Source organism: Prionailurus viverrinus, chromosome E3, assembly GCF_022837055.1.
Source record: "Prionailurus viverrinus isolate Anna chromosome E3, UM_Priviv_1.0, whole genome shotgun sequence".
Taxonomy (NCBI): Eukaryota; Metazoa; Chordata; class Mammalia; order Carnivora; family Felidae; genus Prionailurus; species Prionailurus viverrinus.
In genome coordinates this window covers 23,459,140-23,478,980 of record NC_062576.1, presented here as the reverse complement: position 1 = coordinate 23,478,980, position 19,841 = coordinate 23,459,140, and the positions used below count along the sequence as shown (strand labels likewise).

At 50.4% G+C, this 19,841-nt stretch overlaps 1 protein-coding gene across 2 annotated transcripts in view; it reads right to left on the bottom strand.

Annotated features, from left to right (window-relative positions):
* COG7 (component of oligomeric golgi complex 7) overlaps nt 1-19,841 on the bottom strand; it is an 89,883-nt gene that overhangs the window by 5,988 nt on the left and 64,054 nt on the right. The window contains exons 12-17 of one of the 2 annotated variants that reach the window (XM_047839525.1): nt 17,852-18,038; nt 16,157-16,297; nt 9,712-9,795; nt 5,712-5,826; nt 3,599-3,742; nt 1,029-1,129 (exon numbers count right to left, since the gene is read on the bottom strand). In XM_047839525.1, coding sequence (XP_047695481.1) covers nt 1,029-1,129; nt 3,599-3,742; nt 5,712-5,826; nt 9,712-9,795; nt 16,157-16,297; nt 17,852-18,038 — 772 coding nt within the window. Of the gene's footprint in view, nt 1-281; nt 1,130-3,598; nt 3,743-5,711; nt 5,827-9,711; nt 9,796-16,156; nt 16,298-17,851; nt 18,039-19,841 lie in introns of those variants that run through there. The other variant, XM_047839524.1, reaches the window with a different exon arrangement.

Here is a 19,841-nt window from a genome sequence, read left to right as displayed (position 1 = left end):
GTGAGGCCAAGGAGAAAGCTGCGGGGGCCACCGGGGAGGCCTCTGCCTCCACGGTGGAAGGGACCAAGCCCTCTCTGCCTTCATCACCCACCAAAATGCGGATGTGATACCTGCAGCTGCAGGAGTCAGCCCACCGGGAGGAGGCACACGAGGAAAAGGTCAAGATCACCAGGAGGCTAGTCCTGGTCCTGACTCCATCCAGCCACTGAGTCAGTGCCCACAGCCACCACCGTGTGACTTCTTGTTATTGAGAAAAATCAACACCTATTTGCTAAAGTCACTCAAATTACACTTTTCTGTTACTTGTGGCCAATTACAGTCTTAACAGATACAGAAGCTACTGGCAAAAACCCTGACAGAATCCACATGATCCGTGAGTTTCAAACCAAGACAAAGCAAAAGCCCAAGTCCTCACCACGCCCTACAGGCCAGTCTGTGGTCTGGCCCCCACCGCCCCTCTGACCTGACTTCCTACTTCCATGCCACTGACCTTGGACGTGCCCCCGGGGCCTGGCCCTCACCGCCATACACCTGTCTGACCTGCCGGTGTGGGGGCTGCCCCTCCCCCAGCTGCACTCTGTTTCCCTGGTGCCACAGTCTGACATCACCTTCTCTGTGCCTCTTCCCCTCCTTCCCGGCCGGGTCCCGGTGCTTGGAGCACGGCACACGGGGGGCACCCAAATATTCATGGAGGAAAGAAAACAGCTTTCTTTTCACAATATTTATCAATTCCATTTTCAAGATCGGATCTTTTAGAAAATCATCTGAAAACCCTGCTCTAATAAATAATATACCTCTAATTACAACCCCTTTTTTTGATTATACAAATGAACCGCATCTTTTTAAGACAAACCCTGTCCAATGCTGGGCAGATTTTTTGAGCAACTCCATTCTGCAGAGTTTCTGTGACCCTAGGACCCCAGACCTGCGCCTCTTCTTAATGGGGTACCCGGGGGTGGGGGTCAGTACTCCACACCCCGCATGGCAGCCACCGTGGCGGCAAGGCGACGGGGCAGGCCTTTGCTGACCTGCCTGTAGTCCTCGGGTTTGCTCTTCAAGAGTGTCCCAATGTTCTGCAGGGGGCGAGATGGCTGCAGGCCCAGGGCGTCCATCACATTGATCAGGTAATCTGTGGGGACGGGGAGCAGACAGACACAGCTAAGCAGACTGAGCGCTGAGCGAGACAGAGCCCTAGAGGCCTTCCTGAGTGAAAAACAGAGAGGTCCACCCCAAGACCCCCAAGATGCTGGGTGTCCACTCTGCCCCCATCAGCCAGGCCTTTACTCTGAGGGTTTTCCCAAGAGGATTAAACCTACTGTGAGCTCGGCCCGAATTCAGGAATTCTAACTGAAGAAAGGACTGGCCAACCCCACAGCGTCCCCACCACCCAACCACACACTCAGCTCCAGCTGGACCAGCTGACCTCACCCAAAGCTCTATAGTGGGACTCCTCTGACTTCCTGGCCACACTCCCCAGTGGACCCCACCTACCACATGGAGAACCCAAGGAGTCAGGGGACACAAGGGCTTCTGTGAGCAGAATCCCCACCACGAAGTCAAGGTCGGTGCCTAAGTGCACTGCAGTTCCCGTGCTAACCCCCTGGGGCACCAGTTGAGGATACATTCCTGAGCCCACCCAGACCACAGCAGTGGGAATCTCCAGGAGATGGTTCAACGACTCTGTCCTCCTAAAAAGTAGCCCCATGACTCTAACCAACACTGGCAGAGCGGGGAAGGAGAAAACTGGTTTCCAAGTTCGGGCTGAGCTCAGCGAAGTCCTTTCTCACTGAGTCTCTGCTTCTTTCCGTCGATGCCATGTAGTCAAAAAGGACAAAATGGGACAAAGCATGTGTCGCCATGGAAGCATGTGTCGCGGCTGGTAACCGAGTGCTGCCCCGACTTCCTCCTTCCTGGGCAGGCACAACCCGGACCTGAGGAAAGCTGCCTACGGCGTTCTCTGGTTCCTCCGCAGACCCCTGGCATGCCCTGCAGACGCCTGCCGACTTTCCGTCAATGGCGGGGCTCATGTCTTCTCGCTGATGGGACCGCAGCTCCAGGCGCGGCCTGAATCTTCCCTGGTGTCTTCTGAAGGCTTCCTGCCCTGCCCTGCCCTGCCCTGGCTGGCTGTCTGGCTCATGTCCAGCCCAGAATGGGCTGCTTCCCAGGAAGGGCGCCAGCGATTGGCCAGGTACCTGTCGCCGCACAAGTTTATCCGTAACTGAGCTCCACTTTACTGGGAGCTAGGAGCTGCATCAGAGTGGCAGCCCACGGTCTCCCATGACACTTCTGTTTGACCAGCAGAGTGAGTCTGGGTTTTGTTTGGATGCTTAATTTATCTTTAAGGTGGCCACAGCCCTCCCCTGTGGTGCTACCCGTGGTGCCACCGCCTGGCAGCTTCACACACCAGCCCTGCCTTCCTGGCTCCTCACCACACTCCTCACTGTGTGAGCTCAGTAAACCCAGGGATGGCCGAAAGCTCCACGCCCTGCAGCCGGCACGCAACAGATGCTCCGTCACTGCTGAATGGGGAACAGGATTCAGGGGGACACGAACAGAGAGAGAGAAATAATAGGGGCAATGCCCACATCTCACTAGTTCCGGCACGTTCCATCCTCAGTGCTTCTGTCTATACTAACAGGGACCACCTACAAGCCCCTGAGTCTCCTCATCCGTCTTCCCTGAACACTGTGCCCAGTGACGTGGAGAAGGGCTGGCTGCTGAGAGCTGACGGTGGAATGAAACCAGGACACCTGGATTCCGGGCCTGGCTCTGTCACTAGTGGCTCTGGGACCTGGAGGAAGGCGCCTCACTTCTATCTCTTCTGCGGCTTGGCCCTGTGGTCCATCCAGGTCAAAGCTCTTCTAGGTCCCCAGGGAGCTGATCATCTTCGAGGCTCTTACCACCCTCTCCCCACCACCCCGAGAGCTGCCTCAGGTGAAGAGCAGACAGGTCAATGGAATGATACCAAGAGAGTGGGGAGACTCCCCTCCACCTGCCTGCAGCACCCCAGCCTCAGAGCACCACATCCTGTAGGGATGGGTGCCGGTGGGAGCAGGTGGACACGTGCCCCTCTAACCCAGGGGGCAGGCAGGTATCACGGCCTCGAGGTAGGTGGCCTCGTTATTCAGCACGATGGAGGGGGAGACCTCTGTCACATGCCAACCTTACGGGGGAGCTCTGAACGTGAACATGGCCCCGGATGTGGGTATGAGGGCTCGGCTCAGTGCCCGGCATGCCTGGTGCGTGGTGACAACATTGGTTTGGGTGATTATACAAATGCAGCAGCAGAAGACAAGGCAGCACAACACACGTCTGTATCACTTACTTCGAGTCGCCTCACTGAAGTTCCCCTTAACAGCGCTCAGCCTCAGCAGCCCATCAGGATCCCCCAGGACATTTTTCCAAATACTGACATCCAGCCTTCAACCCAGACTTACAAGGCCAGAATCCCTGGGGGCCAGGTCTAGAGAATCTGAATTTGTAACACGCTCCACAGCCAAGCTCAGAGGTGAAGTCAAGGGGAGAGCTGGAGTCAACAGATGCCTCGGGCCCCGGCTGTCCCTCCCATCACCCATCCTGGGGGTGGGGGGGAACTCACCGATGTCGGTGACCAGCTGCTTGGTGGAGTGTGGGGTCAGCTCAGGGATCTGCAGGATCACGTCACAGTAGGTCTGCATGGTGGCTCTGGCAATGGAGCCCAGCCAGTTATCAGCTATGTTGTCCAGCTCAGGCAGCTCATCCCCTAGGAGGGAGAAAAGGTCACCAGAAGGTCCTGCTCAGGACAATCCCATCGCCAACAGCTTTTACCTTCCGAGTGACCAGGCCCACAGCATGTGTTGTATGCACAAACACACCAGGGAGCTATGGTCTCAGTGGGGAATGCAGGGAACCGAAAACCATCACAACTTAGGTCAACTGGTATCGACTTGAGTGAGAAGAGGATTCAGAAGAAGAAACAGTCAGGGGAGGGGGAGTGATCTCTGTGTTCCCAAAGGCAGGGGACTGGGCATAGCCATGAGGGCCTGGAGGGAGGGCAGCCCCACACCAGCTGAGAAGGCAGGAGAGTGGTCACAGCCAACAGGGAACAGGCGGCACGTCAGGACTGAGACCTGGGCCAAGGCCACCAACCACTGATGAGCTGGGTGCCGCCCAACCTCTCAGAGATGCTCGTCGTCTGCTGTAAAATGGAGGGGACAACAGTCTTGCTGTTCCGGGGCTGCTACGGGAATCACCAGAGGCCTTGGCACGGGTCGAGTGTGTGTGCCACACACTTGGTGCTATGCACACAGTGACTCTTGGTGTCACACCACTTATGGGGAGGGAGAAGGGGTATGGAGGGGGGTGCAGCAGGGGGCAGTGCTGGAGGACCAGAGCTAGGTCACAGAGGGCTCTCTGAGAACCACGTGGACCCCATGTCGGAGGAAACAGGCAATGGCTGCGGGGTCCCAGCAAGATTGCGATGTGACAAGCCCACGTCGGGAGAGCCAGTCAGGCTGGGGCGGGGTAAGGGGGAGGACGGAGCAGCCATTCTGGCCACACAGGCCTGAGCTGAGGGGTGGGAGGAAGGTGGCCACCTGATAGCAGAAATGGGAAGAAGGGGAGGAAGGAGAGCAACATTAAAACAAACAAAAAAGTATGGGGACGAGCACTGAAAAATAGTACATTCAGGAGAAGGTAAGCAAAGTGCTTCCTCCACCACCACCACCACCAATAATAATAATATAATAATAATACAGAACATAAAGCTGCATGTCAAATATCGTCTGTGCAGACAGTGGCGTCCAGAGGGCATGTGGGAAAATGGAAACACCATCATGTTTGATGATGGGACGTCATGATTTATTCTTTCGAACCCATGACTTTGTTTGATATCTAGCATCTATACAACAAGCACAAACTAGAAAGTTAAAAACCAAGACAGGATGAACATAAACAAGCACAAGGACAAGAACGTGAAATCTAGGGCTTCCGCCCCAGAACCAGATGTGATTTTATTCTCACTGTGATACCTTCTTAAGCTGCTGAATCTTTCATATATCATGTGATTTTCTGTTTGTCCAACCTTATGAAGGAGGCCTATAATATCCAATGTTAGGATAAGATGATTGTTGATCAGAAAGTATACGGTCCCTGTTCAACCTCGCCAGGCCCAGATCATGAGAAAAAGGAAAAGTTTTAATTCATTGTCATTTTACCTTGTCGGTTTAGAGATCTAGGAACCCTGGGGGGTTGGGAACAAGCTGTGGCCAGAGGCATCTGGACAGGAACTGCACCTCTATGGTGAAGGGTTTATGTTTGTTCTCACGAGCAAAACTGTTCTGGGTGCCACTGTTCCCAGAGAGAAGGGGCTCGCATTCACCGGGTGGGACCCTTGCAGACCCTGCTTCTACCTCCAGTGAGTACGTGTGACCTGGACCTGGGACCCTCGTGCCACTGCCTCCCCGGCTGAGGGGCACTGGTGGAGCCCCTCTCCAGGGACACCTGGCACACGGTGAAGCAGTCAGGACGCCCTGTCCCTAGTCTACTCTGTCCTGCAGAAGTTCCTCGGGGTTGGGGGGGGGGGGTACATCAGGTGGACCCCATCTTTCCTGTCCCTATTTTAGACTCTCAACAACTCTCTCCCAGGGAGTCTGGAGAGGGGCGTGTGCGGGTAGGGGGAGGCCGGCAGCTACAGCGAGCCCCCTCCTCGCTTTCTGGCGGGCCCTTCTCACCTTGCTCAGGAGGAAAGGGCAGCTTCCCAGCATGCAGCGCCAGTTCCAAGGCAGAGTCCTCCTGAGTCACAAAAGGCTCGAGATTCAGGGGGAGGGACATGATATACTGCCCAATCTGAAACAGAAGAAAGCACTTTCAGCCCACACTAACACAGGTAATTATTTCTGCAGTACGTTCGCGTGCAGGCATTTAGGGTGCAGACAAAACCATTAGGCCTGGGGCAGCCCCTGATCTTTCCAGTGTGCAGTAATACTGACTGCTACGACAGCACCTTAAAAAAAATCAATGGGAACTTGCATGTATATCACAGATTCATCCTCACACTAATGGCCTCACTATTTTTGGAATGCATTCAATGCAATCTCTACCTCAAATGAGGCAATAGATACCGACAAGCAATAATAAGTTATTATTACTATTCATAGATCCCAAACCAGTAAGGTGCTAAGGTCAGCAAGTGCATGGCCAAGCAAGAGTTCAAATCCTGTCTCCTGGACTTGGCTGTGGGTCTCTTTTTTAGAAATGTTCTAACAAAGAGAAGAAAGGAATTTTGTTGGGGGAAAAAAAGCTACTTATGAATTAACCTGGAGGGAAAACTGTTGTTTGGATAATACAAACTCTAGAAAATAAAGATCAACACCACCTTCTTGGCTGGTGGGAGCTCGTAAAAGACCGGATTACCAGACATTTGGGATGAGCCCACAAATAATACAGTGTTTGTCCTGTGTTTGTCAGACGCACATGGCAGTCATCATGGGTAGACTTCAGACACCAGTTTCTATTAAAACTCATGCCTGTTTTGGTTTTAAGGTCAATATATGCTTTTGTTTCACAAATGAGGTTGATTTTCAGGTTATCACAACATATTGTTTTTTTCTTAAATGGCTTTGAGCCTGTTGTTGCTTTTTGGGGGGTTCTATATTTATCCCATACATTTAAATTCACAGTTGATACTGATTCTGCAAAATGAAAGTCCAAGGACTATCCAAGTAAGATTTTCCCCTCCTGGCCTCACACACACCGACACGGTGGCAGACCCCCAAAATCTCCCAGCCCAGAGGGAGATTCCACACATTTCCAAATACTGAATGTGGGCTGGCTATAGTAAGTCTAAACATCCTATGGTCCATCATGCTAACAAAACAGAGTAGTTTGCTCTCCCTTTAAAGAGGTACACAGATGGTAAAATAAACGAAGTCAGCCTTTTTTCCTTTCATTTACTTAGTACAGTCTCTCATTCAAACTAGACAAACTGGAGTGGGGGGTGCCTGGGTGGCTCAGTCGGTTGAGCGTCCGACTTCGGCTCAGGTCATGATCTCACGGTCTGTGAGTTCGAGCCCCGCGTCGGGCTCTGTGCTGACAGCTCGGAGCCTGGAGCCTCCTTCGGATTCTGTGTCTCCTTCTCTCTCTGCCCCTCCCTCACTTGTGCTCTGTTTCTATCAAAAAATAAATAAATGTTAAAAAAAATAAAAAATTTCAAACTAGACAAGTGGGCCACTTTCCTCACTAATAACAACCATCATCATGCCTTTCAGCTTGCAAATGGCAACGAATTCATTATTTTCCCACAAGGCTGGAGGAAGAAAAGGATGCTATGGGATTTCTCCATTCTGATTCCATGTGGCAGGTACTTCCTGAATACTGACTATGTGCAAAGAGTCCGGGGAGTGCTCCCGTGTTTGGTATACTTCTCACCTGTAGCCATGACCTTCTGGCTAAATCCACACACCCAGCTGTACTTGAAATGAAGCGTCAGGATCACTATACCTCACATCTACGGTGTTTTTCATTTTTCAAAGCATTTTCTCCTATTTTGCCCTATATCATGTTCGTGCGGCTGTTGTGTGGGAGAGGGCATTCACCAAGGAGGCAAAGTGTCACTTAGGTGCCAAATTTCGATAACCTGGTATCTTAAACTTCAACGAGTTGGCTTAGATGGTGGGGACTGCTGTGGTCCCTGGACAGTTCCCATGACTCCAGGTCTCCCTCGGGAGTTCTGTCGACATTCATCTTTTGGAAATCAGTGCAGACAGGGATGCCTACCATCGCACCTGAGGATATTTTCCTACCGTTCTCACATACGCAATAAATACTCCTTGATATCCTGTTTGGGTAAGCTCAGTGACTCAGGAAAAATGAAGAGCTAGCTTTGTGGTCAGATGGACTTGGGCTTGAGTTCTGGCTCTACCACCGTGTGACCTTCCTGGTGTCCTCATCTCTGACATGACGATGACCTCATACTTACTCCAAAGGGCCGTGCCAAGGGTGAAATTAATGTTGTGATACATGCATAAAGCTCCTGGCGTCCTAACAGAGTGGCCACTGGATAAATGGTTTCCCTGCCCCTTTCTCACTCCCCACAGCCTTGCTGCTGGCCTGTGAAACATTACTGCCAACCAGCTCACATTGTCGTCAAGATAAAATTCTGCCTAGACGGCGCGCTAACTCATGGCATTGATAAAAGCCTAGCACTGAGCTTGCACACAGTGTGGGTTCGATGAGTGTTCATTTCCTGAGTGCAGGTCACCAGCCCCCAGGTACAATCTGTAACTCAGGGGGGTCACGCCAGGTGGAAAAGGGCCCTCCCTTACTCCTCCATGTCTCAGTTTCCTCAGGAATGATTCCTTAAGATCATTCAATAATCTCTCAAGTCCCTTCCAGCAACATCATTTCCAGAATCAATTTAGATTGTAATGCATACTGGCTCAATTCTAAAAATAAGGTTATTGCCATTGTTGTGAAAAGCAGCCCACATCTGAATAGTTTCATCAGTAAAGGTTATCAGGTAATGGCCTGAAAAACGGGAGGAAAGTGACTGCCACTTTGAACTGGACACCCTCCCAACCGACAGAGAAAACAACGCCATATTCCTCGGTACTGCTGGTGGGATCACCAGACATTTCTAACCATACAAGGGTCACTTTTAAAATCCCTTTGCATCTCTTACAATAGAGTCATAACTGGCACAGCAGTGGGTTCTAAAGTGACAGCATTAGGCAGAGATTGCTTATCCCAGAATCACCCTGGAGAATCCCAGATGTCTCTCAGAGCTGGACTATATTACCTCTACCCAGTATTTGTCATGCACACCGACCTCCAAGAGTGACAGAGCTAGACTGCAGCAAGGAAGGAAAAGAAAGGCCACGTGCAAATGTCTTGGTGACTGTCAACTCCCAGGGGTGAATGGAGGAGAAAAGGACCCTGAACTGCCCCGCTCCCCTGTAGGGTCTATTCTGTTCTTTTTCTAATATTAAACCTCTATAAATACAATTCTGAAGAGATTTATTTCCTGCTGTGAAATTCCACATGAAAGTATTCCACACAGGGCCTGGTGCGTAATAGGTGCTCATTAAAATGTTTGCTGAATTTGAATTCAGAATTATATACACACTGTTCCTCTGAAAAGTCCAGAGAAGAATCTGGCCACCTGCTTCCTGTCCTCCCAAGTCAGAATTTCCTATGTATACTCACACTGTGATGCCCTTAGGTACTGGTCATGCCTCACATCGGGAGGTGTATGAACATGTTACATTTTTGAAATCAGCTTGTTTTTCGTCAGTTGATTTAATAAGGAAATCAGCCGTCTTTCCTTAAAGTCCTGGATACGGGGGCACCTGGGCGGCTCAGTCGGTTAAGCGCCCGACTTCGGCTCAGGTCATGATCTCATGGCTTGTGGGTTCAAGCCCCGTGTCAGCCTCTGTGCTGACAGCTCAGAGCCTGGAGCCTGCTTCAGATTCTGTGTCTCCCTCTCTCTCTCTCTCTCTGCCCCTCCCCTGATCGTGCTCGTTCTCTCTTTCAAAACTAAATAAACATTTTTTTTTAATTAAAAAAAAAAATAAAGTCCTGGCTATGGATGGAAACTACTCCATCCATAGGAAGCATAGGTGCAGACAGCACCGATGCGGTAATGACTACTTTCCCAGGAGGCCAGAACCAAAAGACAAGGCACGGTCTGCAATGCTATGACTGCCCCTGGAGAAAAGCGCACGGAGCTCTTACATTGCTGATGTACTCGAGAGGGGTGAGGCTGAAGGTGGGCAGATCGTCGGTCAGGGTCTCGCCAATGCCTGCTGTGTTCCAGCTCTAGGGGAGGGAAGACAGAAAGCGGTCAAGGTCACAGAAGCCAGGTGCCACAGGAAAGCACCACATGCCAGAAAATACTTGAAGAATGCACCATTCCTATAGGTGTCTCTGCTCCAAGATGGCCTCGGAAATCGTCACTATTTTACAGATCAGGGACTTCTCTTTAAATCATCACCTTGAGGGGCGCCTGGGTGGCTAAGTCGGTTGAGCTTCTGACCTCAGCTCAGGTCATGATCTCACGGTTTGTGGGTTCGAGCCCCACATCAGGCTCTGTGCTGACAGCTCAGAGCCTGGAGCCTGCTTCCGATATCTCCCTCTCTCTCTGCCCCCACCCCCTCAAGAATAAATAAACATGGGTGCCTGAGTGGCTCAGTTGGTTAAGCGTTCAACTTCAGCTCAGGTCATGATCTCGTGGCTTGTGGGTCTGAGCCCTGCATCAGGTTCTATGCTGAAAGCTTAGAGACCGGAGCCTGCTTCAGATTCTGCATCTCCCTTTCTCTCTGCCTCTCTCTCTCTCGCTCAAAAATAAACATTAAAAAAATAAATAAATAAATGTTAAAATTTAAATCATCACCTTGAAACCTGCCACAGAGAAAATAATCCTTTCTCTCTCCCTCTCCCCACCCCCCCCCCCTGCATTCCTACAGATCCTTAAAACAGGAGCTCCTATCTTCTCAACAGACCTATTTGGTGGGAATGGATCCCAGTTGTTGATCCCACTCAGACTGTGAAGAGCTGTGTATCGTGAGGTCTGAGTTTCTCTACTAGGTGGGCACTACAGGGTAAGAGCTGCTGGGTGCAGGTGGCCTCGCTAACCCGGGGGTCTTCAGCCCCAGATCCTCCACAGAGGATGACATGTAAATCCCTATCTTGGGAAGCCCTTTCTGGCTGCAGGAATATCCAAACCACACTTACTGACACTACTTAACTGCTTTTATTTCTAGCTGTCTTCTGGACTTATTTCTCAGGGATGGAAAGAATCTCCAAACCCCACCAACTGCCCTTCTGTCCTCTTTGTGACTCCTCTGTCATCTGGGGAGATGCTCTTCCTCTTGACATTACAAGTGAGTACATCTCCGGTATCACCAAGTGAGCCTCCCCAGCATTCTCTCTAGAGTCAGGCACACTGCCAGCACGTACGTGGTTACATTGTTCATACAGAACTTGGCACGCCTTCATATAGAAATCTAGTTTCTTCATTCCAGCCTGAGTCACCCCAAAGCCAGCCTGGAAAACAAGGCCCTCTCTGGCTGCGCTCCTGGAGTGGCTCCCAGGTCACGGTGGAGTTGCTCTCCACAGCCACCTGATGCCCGATCTGGTTGCTTGATCCTTTAAGCAGCGTTCCGGGAACGTAATGACCATGTCCACCCCTGGGCTCCCCGCCCAGGCTCAGCCTCAGCCACCCTCCCCACGTCCCCTAGCACCGGCTCGGTTCTGATTTTCTTTGCTTGAGACCAGTTCTTTTTCCTCCCCACCCCCGCCCCTAGTTTTCTAAGCTCCTTGTTCTTGCTTGAGAATCCTCTTCTGTTTCAAAATAGCCTGCTTTTCTTAACTCCCACCCCATTGAGAAGACACACTCTGATCACCCACATGTACCGAGTGCCCATGATGCACAGAGCCTTGTGCCCCACTTGGCAGAGAGGAGACAAAGAAGTGTAAGACTTGGTCCTCGCTCTCCAGAAGCTCCTTGAGAAACCAAGACCCCCTGATATGCTCCCACGCTATAAACCCCCACGCACCCAGGCTTCCACTTGGGAGTTCTCAGGGGCAGATGCAAGGTTTGGTACAGTAAGAGCTCTGAGGAGCAAGGGCTCCGGCTGATTATAGAGGGCAGTGGGATGCCTGAGGTGCACAGACGGAAGACTGGAAGAGAAAGTGTAGCCCTGAACTGTGGGCTAAGAAAGGGCTTTATTTTCAACCAATAAATTGCGAGACTATGAGAGAGAGGGGAGGGGAGGGGAGGGGAGGGGAGGGGAGGGGAGGGGAGGGGAGGGGAGGGGAGAGGAGAGGAGAGGAGAGGAGAGGAGAGGAGAGGAGAGGAGAGGAGGAGAGAGAGGGAAGGGTCCAGAAGGGTGGTCTGTAGTTCATAAAAGACACATCGAGCAATCCCGATGTGCACAATGAACCTGGGTCCTGATTCAAACGGTGAAATTATGACCTTTATGACAATTGGAAATTTGAACACTGATTACTGATATCAAGGAATCATTTCTGACTTAGGGGTGATTATGGCACTGTGATTATTTTTAGAGTTGCCCCCCTTTAGAGAAGGGGTATATACGAGACAGATGGCCAGGAGATGACCATGCTGAAGCAGGGTGATGAGGACGTGGGGTTCAGTAGACTCCTCTCCCCATTCTTGCATATGTGTGAACACCTCCTCAAAAAATGTTTTTTAAAATCGACTCTTACACTGGGTCTGGGGAGCCAGGGAAGGGTCCTGAGTGGGGGGACAAAGTCAGAGTGGTGCTTTGTGAAGATTAATGCAGCACCTCAGGAGGGCTGAGGGTGGGAAGGCAGATAAAAGGCTCAAGGAACAGCTGGGAGAGGAGAAGCCCATCGAGGGCAGTGGCCACAGGAACAGACAGGAGACATCTTTAAAAAGAAGGAACAATGCAACACAGTGGTGAGGTCACTGGCAAAGAGCAGAGGCAAGAGGGCAGAGACAGGAAGGCCAGGGAGGCAGTGGGCTGGGAGGGGGGATGGCGCGAGGGCTGAGCTGCAGGGAAAGGGCAGCATCCCCCAAGTGCATCCAGGGGACTCACACTGCAGGCTGGAGGCCCCTGAAGGCTCCAGAAGGCTCCGTGGGGAGGTGGGAGGAGAGTGGACAGGCAGAGGGCAGAGGGGAGAGGGGAGAAGAGCCAGAGTAGAACGTGGTTTGCAAGAAGGGTGGGTGTGGACCGAACTAGGGAGGCGCTTAGCAAGTTAGGGCGACAGGGAAATGGTGTAGGTTATTTTTTAATTGTTCAAAATTTATTTAAAATTTCCTTCAAACAGGCTTTTTCTATCCATCTGTCACCAGATAATGTGGGCAAACGTCAACAGCCTATTTGGAAATGGAATACAGTGTTGGTTTATATTCTTGAAATGTAAAAGGGTAATACAATTTACTGGCAAACATTAAAAACAAACACTGAATGACCAGGGTTTAATTTTCAAATCCTTAAGGCCCAAGTGTTTGCCTTTGTGTTGTGTGCTTTCCCCGCTGGCAACTCTCAGAGAGCAGTTCCTCCTAACCTCAGTTCCCAGCGCCCCGGGGGGCTGTGGCGGTGAGGCCTGAGTGAGGAGGTGAGATTCAGGCAACCAGGAGCCCAATGGTAGCGGGGGCTCTGTAGTACAGAAGTGGGGGTAAAAGCAGCGGAAAGAAGGGAGCTTCCAGAACAGAGGGTCAAGATTTTAGGATTTGGGGTGGGGGTATGAGTGACCTAGGTGAGGGGATCAAGAGCACACTTACCGTGCTGAGTGCGGAGTCAAGTACAGAATTGTTGAATCACTATACTGTATACCTGACACTTACGTAACACTGTATGTTAATTGCACTGGAATAAAAAAGAGGTAAAAAAAAAAAAAAGATCCTGGTTCTTAACATTAACATGAATTGCTTGTTTTATCCTACAGTACACATGAAATAGTTTCAAAATAGCTATACCATTACTACCAACAATAAAATTACTGTATGAAGTTCAAAAAAAAAAAAGATTCTAAGCTCTTAATAAAAATAGGGGCACCTGGCTGGCTCAGTTGGTGGAGCATGCAACTCTTGATCTCAGGGTTGTGAGCTCAAGCCCCACGCTGGGTGTAGAGATTATTTAAAAAAAAAAAAAAAAAAAAGGCACCTGCGTGGCTCAGTCGGTTAAGCAACTGACTCTTGGTTTTGGCTCAGGTCATGATCTCACGGTTGGTGAGTTCAAGCCCACGTCTGGCTCTACGCTGACAGTGCTAACCCTGCTTGGGATTCTCTCTCTCTCCCTCTCTTTCTGCCCACCCCCCCCCCAATAAACAAATAAACATTTTTTTTATTAAAAAAAATTTTTTTAATGTTTATTTTCAAGAGAGGGAGAGAGAGTGTAAGCAGGGTCGGGGCAGAAAGAGAGGGAGACACAGAATCCGAAACAGGCTCCAGGCTCTGAGCTGTCAGCACAGGGCCCGACGTGGGATTTGAACCCATGAACTGCGAGACAATGACCTGAGCGAGACAATGACCTTTTTCTAATTAAAAAAAAAGAAAAGCAAAGAAAGATAATAAAAGCAGCCAGATCTGGAGGTTGGGGAGGGGGATAGGAAGGATGAAGAATGCTAATCCCCTCCTCTTTCAGAGCAGCTCAGCTGGTATTAGCAGCTACCTGAGATGCAAACATGACTAACCCAAAACAAGGACCCCAGCGCCTCTTGATGGTTTTCGTAATCTTTTTTCAGCAACGTTGGAAAGATCTTCTGGGTACTGATATCTTTTGTGGGGAAGAACCTATTATCTCAGGCTCCACGATTCCTCTGGTTTCACTTAGTTTATCTTCCTTTTCTAGTCACGTTCAAATGAACGTTATGTTGTATACATTTTGGCTTTAAAGAACAGCACGTGCAGGACAGTGCATCCCCTCTATGGATCCATCTATCTATCCACTGGTGCCCGGCCAGCCTCCAACTTGGGGCAGGAAGAGGTGTCTGTCTGGGTTGAACACCACACATTCCCACTGATTTCTACACTGTGGGATTTTGAGGGATTTATTGCTTTTTTCATTGTACGTTCCTGTACCACCTGAATTTCTGAAAATGAGTATGTGCCATTTTTACTTCTAAAAAACTGTCATTCCTATTTAAACAATGAGAATCGCAGAGAAGAAAGCCAGCACTTATGAAGCATGTACTCTGTGGCAGCTGCTGGGCTAAATTCTATCATAATACAGATCCTCACGTATCTGCACGGTCAGAATCAGCTCACCCGCATTTGGCGAGGAGAGGAGGCTCACACAGGAAGCTGCGCGATCCGGCAGGCCCAAGTCACAGACATCACTTCCACCGCGCTGTGACAGGAGCACCTCTCCTCCAGTTTCGCCCTCCCCCACCCACAACAGAAAAACAGAATCTGACCAGGGTGGGTCCCATGGCATTTTTCACGGAAAAAATCATAAAGAATGAAAATCATGGAATTTCAGAACTTTGAAAGCATGTGGTCCAACCCCTTGTTTCATGGATGGGGGATCTGAGACCCAGAGACTTGACCCAGGTCATACGGTGAAGTGAGCAGCTCTTGAGCCCTGGCCTCGTAGGCTTTCTGGAGGGTGGCAGGAAGTAAGGAACTTGTAATCGTGCCCTCCCAGTTCTTTCCACTTCCTAAAAGATCTCTTGGTTATTAAAGGTCCATAACTGGATCTTTCTCAAAACACTATCTCTAAAAACAAAACAAACAAAACAAAGCTGAATCCAGAGAGCCTGGAACCGTCATTGAGAAAGGCTGGCAAAGGGGTTGTCCTAGAAATCCAGATGGCAGTGATGACACGGGGCCCGAGGAACTCAGAACCAGTGGAGAAGCTGTGACTGATGGGTAGTCCCTTGAAGGGAGTCAGGACAAGTAGAACAGAAGCCAGGGAAGGGAGGCACTCTGGGAACAGCCACAATGAAAAGGCATCAAGGGGGGCGCCTGGGTGGCGCAGTCGGTTAAGCGTCCGGCTTCAGCCAGGTCACGATCTTGCGGTCCGTGAGTTCGAGCCCCGCGTCAGGCTCTGGGCTGATGGCTCAGAGCCTGGAGGCTGTTTCCAATTCTGTGTCTCCCTCTCTCTCTGCCCCTCCCCCATTCATGCTCTGTCTCTCTCTGTCCCAAAAATAAATAAACGTTAAAAAAAAAAAAAATTAAAAAAAAAAAAAAAAAAAAAGAAAAGGCATCAAGGATAGAAAAGATCAGAGTCCTTCAAACTCCGTCAAAATCATCAGATCAGATCTGGGGAGGCACTCTCCTAGGTGGAGTTCCAGAAACAATGCTCCTGGAAAGAAGGCAATCTCAGGGGATGAAGAGCTGCTGTGACCTGCCCCTGCCTATCCAGGGGCACAGGATCTCCCTGACTTCTCCCTGCCAGGGCACAGCTATGCTGATCCAAATGGCGCAAGTTAATCAAGCAGTAATAATAATCCCAAGAAGCAGTCTAGAAAGAAAGCATCTCAGTGACTCCAATTAAGATAAGAAATTCTTGCTAAGCAGCGAGTTGCAAGGGAACAGTGAGTCTGTAAGGTGGGCCTTTCAGCCAGGAGAGTTAGAGCGGTTCCTCCTAAAGCTCCTGGGGGGTGGGAGGAGGCGGTGCCCACACTAAAAAATGCTTGGGAAGGAGCCAGTGCCCAGGGGGGTGTCTGCAGTCAGTGGGAAACTCACGTCCATCTTGGAAACAAGCAGCAGCTGCTGTTTGATGCGCAGGAAAACGGAATCGAAAGCCAGCTGGTGGGCCTGCTGGTTAAGTCGAGTCAGGGCCATGCGAGATGCAGACAGTAGGTTGTGGTTACTTGACCCTTTTTCCTAAGACAAGAAAACACAAAAGGCTATTAGGGCCTGGCTGTAACCAAGGTTTTAGCTAGTTTGACAGTTTTGAAAAGCCACTGAGAGGAAAACAGTGAGGGGACAGGTCTATACAGTAGTGTTCCCAAGCTTGGTTGTGCCCTGGCACCTGCTTTGGAACATGCTGGATTACAGGTGCACAGGCTCCACCTCAGGGCTACTGAATCGGAGTCCAGCAGGGGTGTGGGCCCAGGCAGCACTGTTTTAAATTCACTTTTCCAGGTAATTCTGATTCTTCTGAGCTCACACAAGCTGATGGACTGGAAGTGTAGGAAAAATTAACCTGTGGCTGTTCCTCGGGGATAGAGGAAGAAGGAGAAAACGATAAGTGTCAGGTATAGACAAGACTGGGAGACAGAAGCCTGATTCCCAGCAAGGTCAACTCAGTTACACCTGACTATACAGCAAAGCGCGCACAACCTATACGAGTCCCAGGGAATTCCAAACCGCCTGAGAAAATACAGAGATGGAAAATGTAACCCTGGTTTTGCTATTATAAATGAACCGATTACAACAAACTAAATCAGATCAGCAATAAAGATAAACACAACTGCTTTCACCTAATCTCGGAAGCATGGATGAATGAGCCTGGACAAGTGTTTTAAGAAGTGTTTGGTGTGCCTAAGTGCAAATCTGAGACCGTGTGAGGGCAACAAGGAAGCCTCAGACATGTCCAGAGGATCACTGTGCAGTCGCCCCCAGAGCTCAAGGCCTGGTAGGACACTCTGAGGTTGCATTTGTTGCCATGAGAACAGCAGTGTCTATTCGAACCCGACCAGGGGATGGGGAGATGGTTCTGGAAGGGATGTTGCAGCCCTCCTAGGATCCTGGGGCCATTCAAAAGTTGCTGTGTGGCTCATTCCATTTATTGGGAAGTTCTTCTGTCCCTGGACCCCAAGGGGCCCAAAGCTCAGAGTCAAGGGCAGCACTGTGGTAGATCAAGTAAGAGCTTAAGCTAAAGGACAGCTCGGAGGGAACACGTCCCCCCGGGTCCTCCTGCTCCTATGAGGACGCACTTGCTAAGGAGGCTTCCTCTGGCTTTTCTCCACCCCTCGTCCCTCCCCTGGGGAAGAGGCTGGACTTCCCCCATGGAAGGGCTGGGGGCCTCCTCTGTGGCTCCTGCCCACCAGCAAGCAGTACACACTCTGGTCCCCTCTCTGCCATTAAGAGGGGACTGTCCTCAGACTGGAGCCAGGGGCTACCTGCCCCACCTATCCCCACGCAAGTCTGACTACGGCAAGCCCATCTGGACACACGTCTGAAGCCATGCTCTCCCGCCTGCCTTTCGTCAGTAATAAAGCTCCACTTATCCACCTCCTACACCTATGTATCCACCGGTTCTGACCCAGTTTCGTTTATTAGCTCCTGAAAACATGATGTGAGTGAGACAGAGAAGTGGCAGTGGGGCACGCTGCAGACCACAGCCACCCCACAGAGCCAGAAAGCCTGGATCAGGGAAGGGGTGACGAGAGAAAAGCTTCCATGTGCAAGAATGCCATCCGTCTGGTCTCATACCTTGAGGGTATAAAGTATTTCCATTAAACTGGCATATTCAGCAGGGTTATCTTTCTGGAGGTAATTATATTCTTGCCATGGGTTCCTGGTAGAGCTCTTCCTGTCTGTCAAGATGCTGTCCTGAAAGCCGGCCAGGTTCCGAGGGCTGTAGGAGTCCGAGAGATACCTGCCAGCTGTGGACAAGATCCTGAAATGAAAGTGATGACCATTATGTCCTGAGCTATTTGTGGGGAACTTCCTCCTTGGGGCATTCAGCTTGCTCCTTACTAAAATCCCAGGATATGCTTTTGAGGCAGATTGATTTCGGGTCCATTTTATAAGGAAAGGAAGACATCCTTCACCACTGAGGCGTGAGCTGCACGTCAGATGCATGAGACACCAGGTGTTTTCATTTCCTATTTAACACTCAGACCACCGGAATATGCCACCTTCCTAATGTGACATACAGCCTACACGGAGCAGTGCTCGGTTGACTACGGTCTGGAACACTATACATGTTCTGTGCAGCCCTTTCTCGCTCTGTGACCATCACTGTGTGGAACAAAGCCACAGGCTGCTGGTGGGCACCTTGGCCACAGCAGCACCAGACAGGGGCAGGAGAGTCGGTCCCAGGACAGTGGTGGCAGCACGTCAAAGCACACCTCCAGCCACAGGACTCGCTATCACATAGCCAGGCCGGAGTGGCGTTTGTCTTCAACCGTCCTGTATGGTTTACTTTCGTGGCTTAGGTGCCACACAGAGATCTACTGAGAGAAGCAGGCGCTTTCCAATTGCTCCGAGAAGGAACAATGCCTGGGGGAGGTTCTCAAGGACAGCCAATCTTTAGGGCTTGAATCTCCATCTTCTGTCTCCACCAAGGGCACCTTCCCTGACGGATGCTGCAAATCCTCCTGTTTCCCCCAAGCCCAGCTCTACCATCTGGTCTATACGTCCGAAATTGCACAGCACTACGTGAACATATGCCACCAGGAGGAGAGACACTGTATTACGTCCCGAGTGTGGCTAACTCCGTAACCCCTCCTTCACCATAATTTCTCATGAAAGGAATTGCTGCGGACCTGGCAGCTTTTAGGTGCACGCACTTTAAAAAAAAAAAAAAGTCCAGGGGCGCTTGGGTGACTTGGTTAAGACTCCGACTCTTGATTTCAGCTCAGGTCATGATCTCACGGTGTGTGGGTTCAAGCCCAGCATCAGGCTCTACACTGATAGAATGGAGCCTGCTTGGGATTCTCTGTCTCTCTCTCTCTCTCTCTCTCTCTCTCTCTCTCTCTGCCCCATCCCATCCCTGTGCATGCACATACTCTCTTAGAAATAAATATTTTTTTAATTAAAAATTAAAAAACAAGTCCAGTGAGCCTATCAAGGAATGCGTGTACTTGCAAACAAATGGTGGGGACGGGCCCTTCTTCAGGAACCGCTGTTGACAAAAGCAGCTACCTGCCTCTGCCACTAAAGAGTTACGGTTTTCCCTCTTGCTTAAACTACAGGTTATTTCGGCTGGCTCTTTTGTCTGCCAAACTGTGGCCTATTCCTGCCACCCTTACTTCCAAGTCTTCACTATCTGTGAAGAAAAAATGGGGGGGTTCTCCCCCCACCCAGCAATGAGCACAGGGCCTGGCCCATGGCAGGGGACGCTGGGTTTGGCAAGCAGGAAGCCGAGAGCTGCCTTCTGGGAAATCAGTTCCCCTTGGCAGGGTCACAGCCATACGTGTCTCCACTGTCGGCTGGGGGAAACTGAAGAAAACCAGATAAGTCAGGAATGTTTTAAGTATTAAAGATCACAGTTTAAAATGTCACTATAGTAAGCTCTACAATAAGAACCAAACCTTAAAAAAAAAAAAAAAAAAAGAGGAATAAATGTAGCTCCAACCCCAAGGAATGAATGGTATCTTTTCCTCCCCAGCCTCCTCTTCATCCAGACAGACACCATTAGATGATCTAATCATCAGACTCTGACTTCCTAGGACGTGTGTTTGCTAGTGCTATGAAC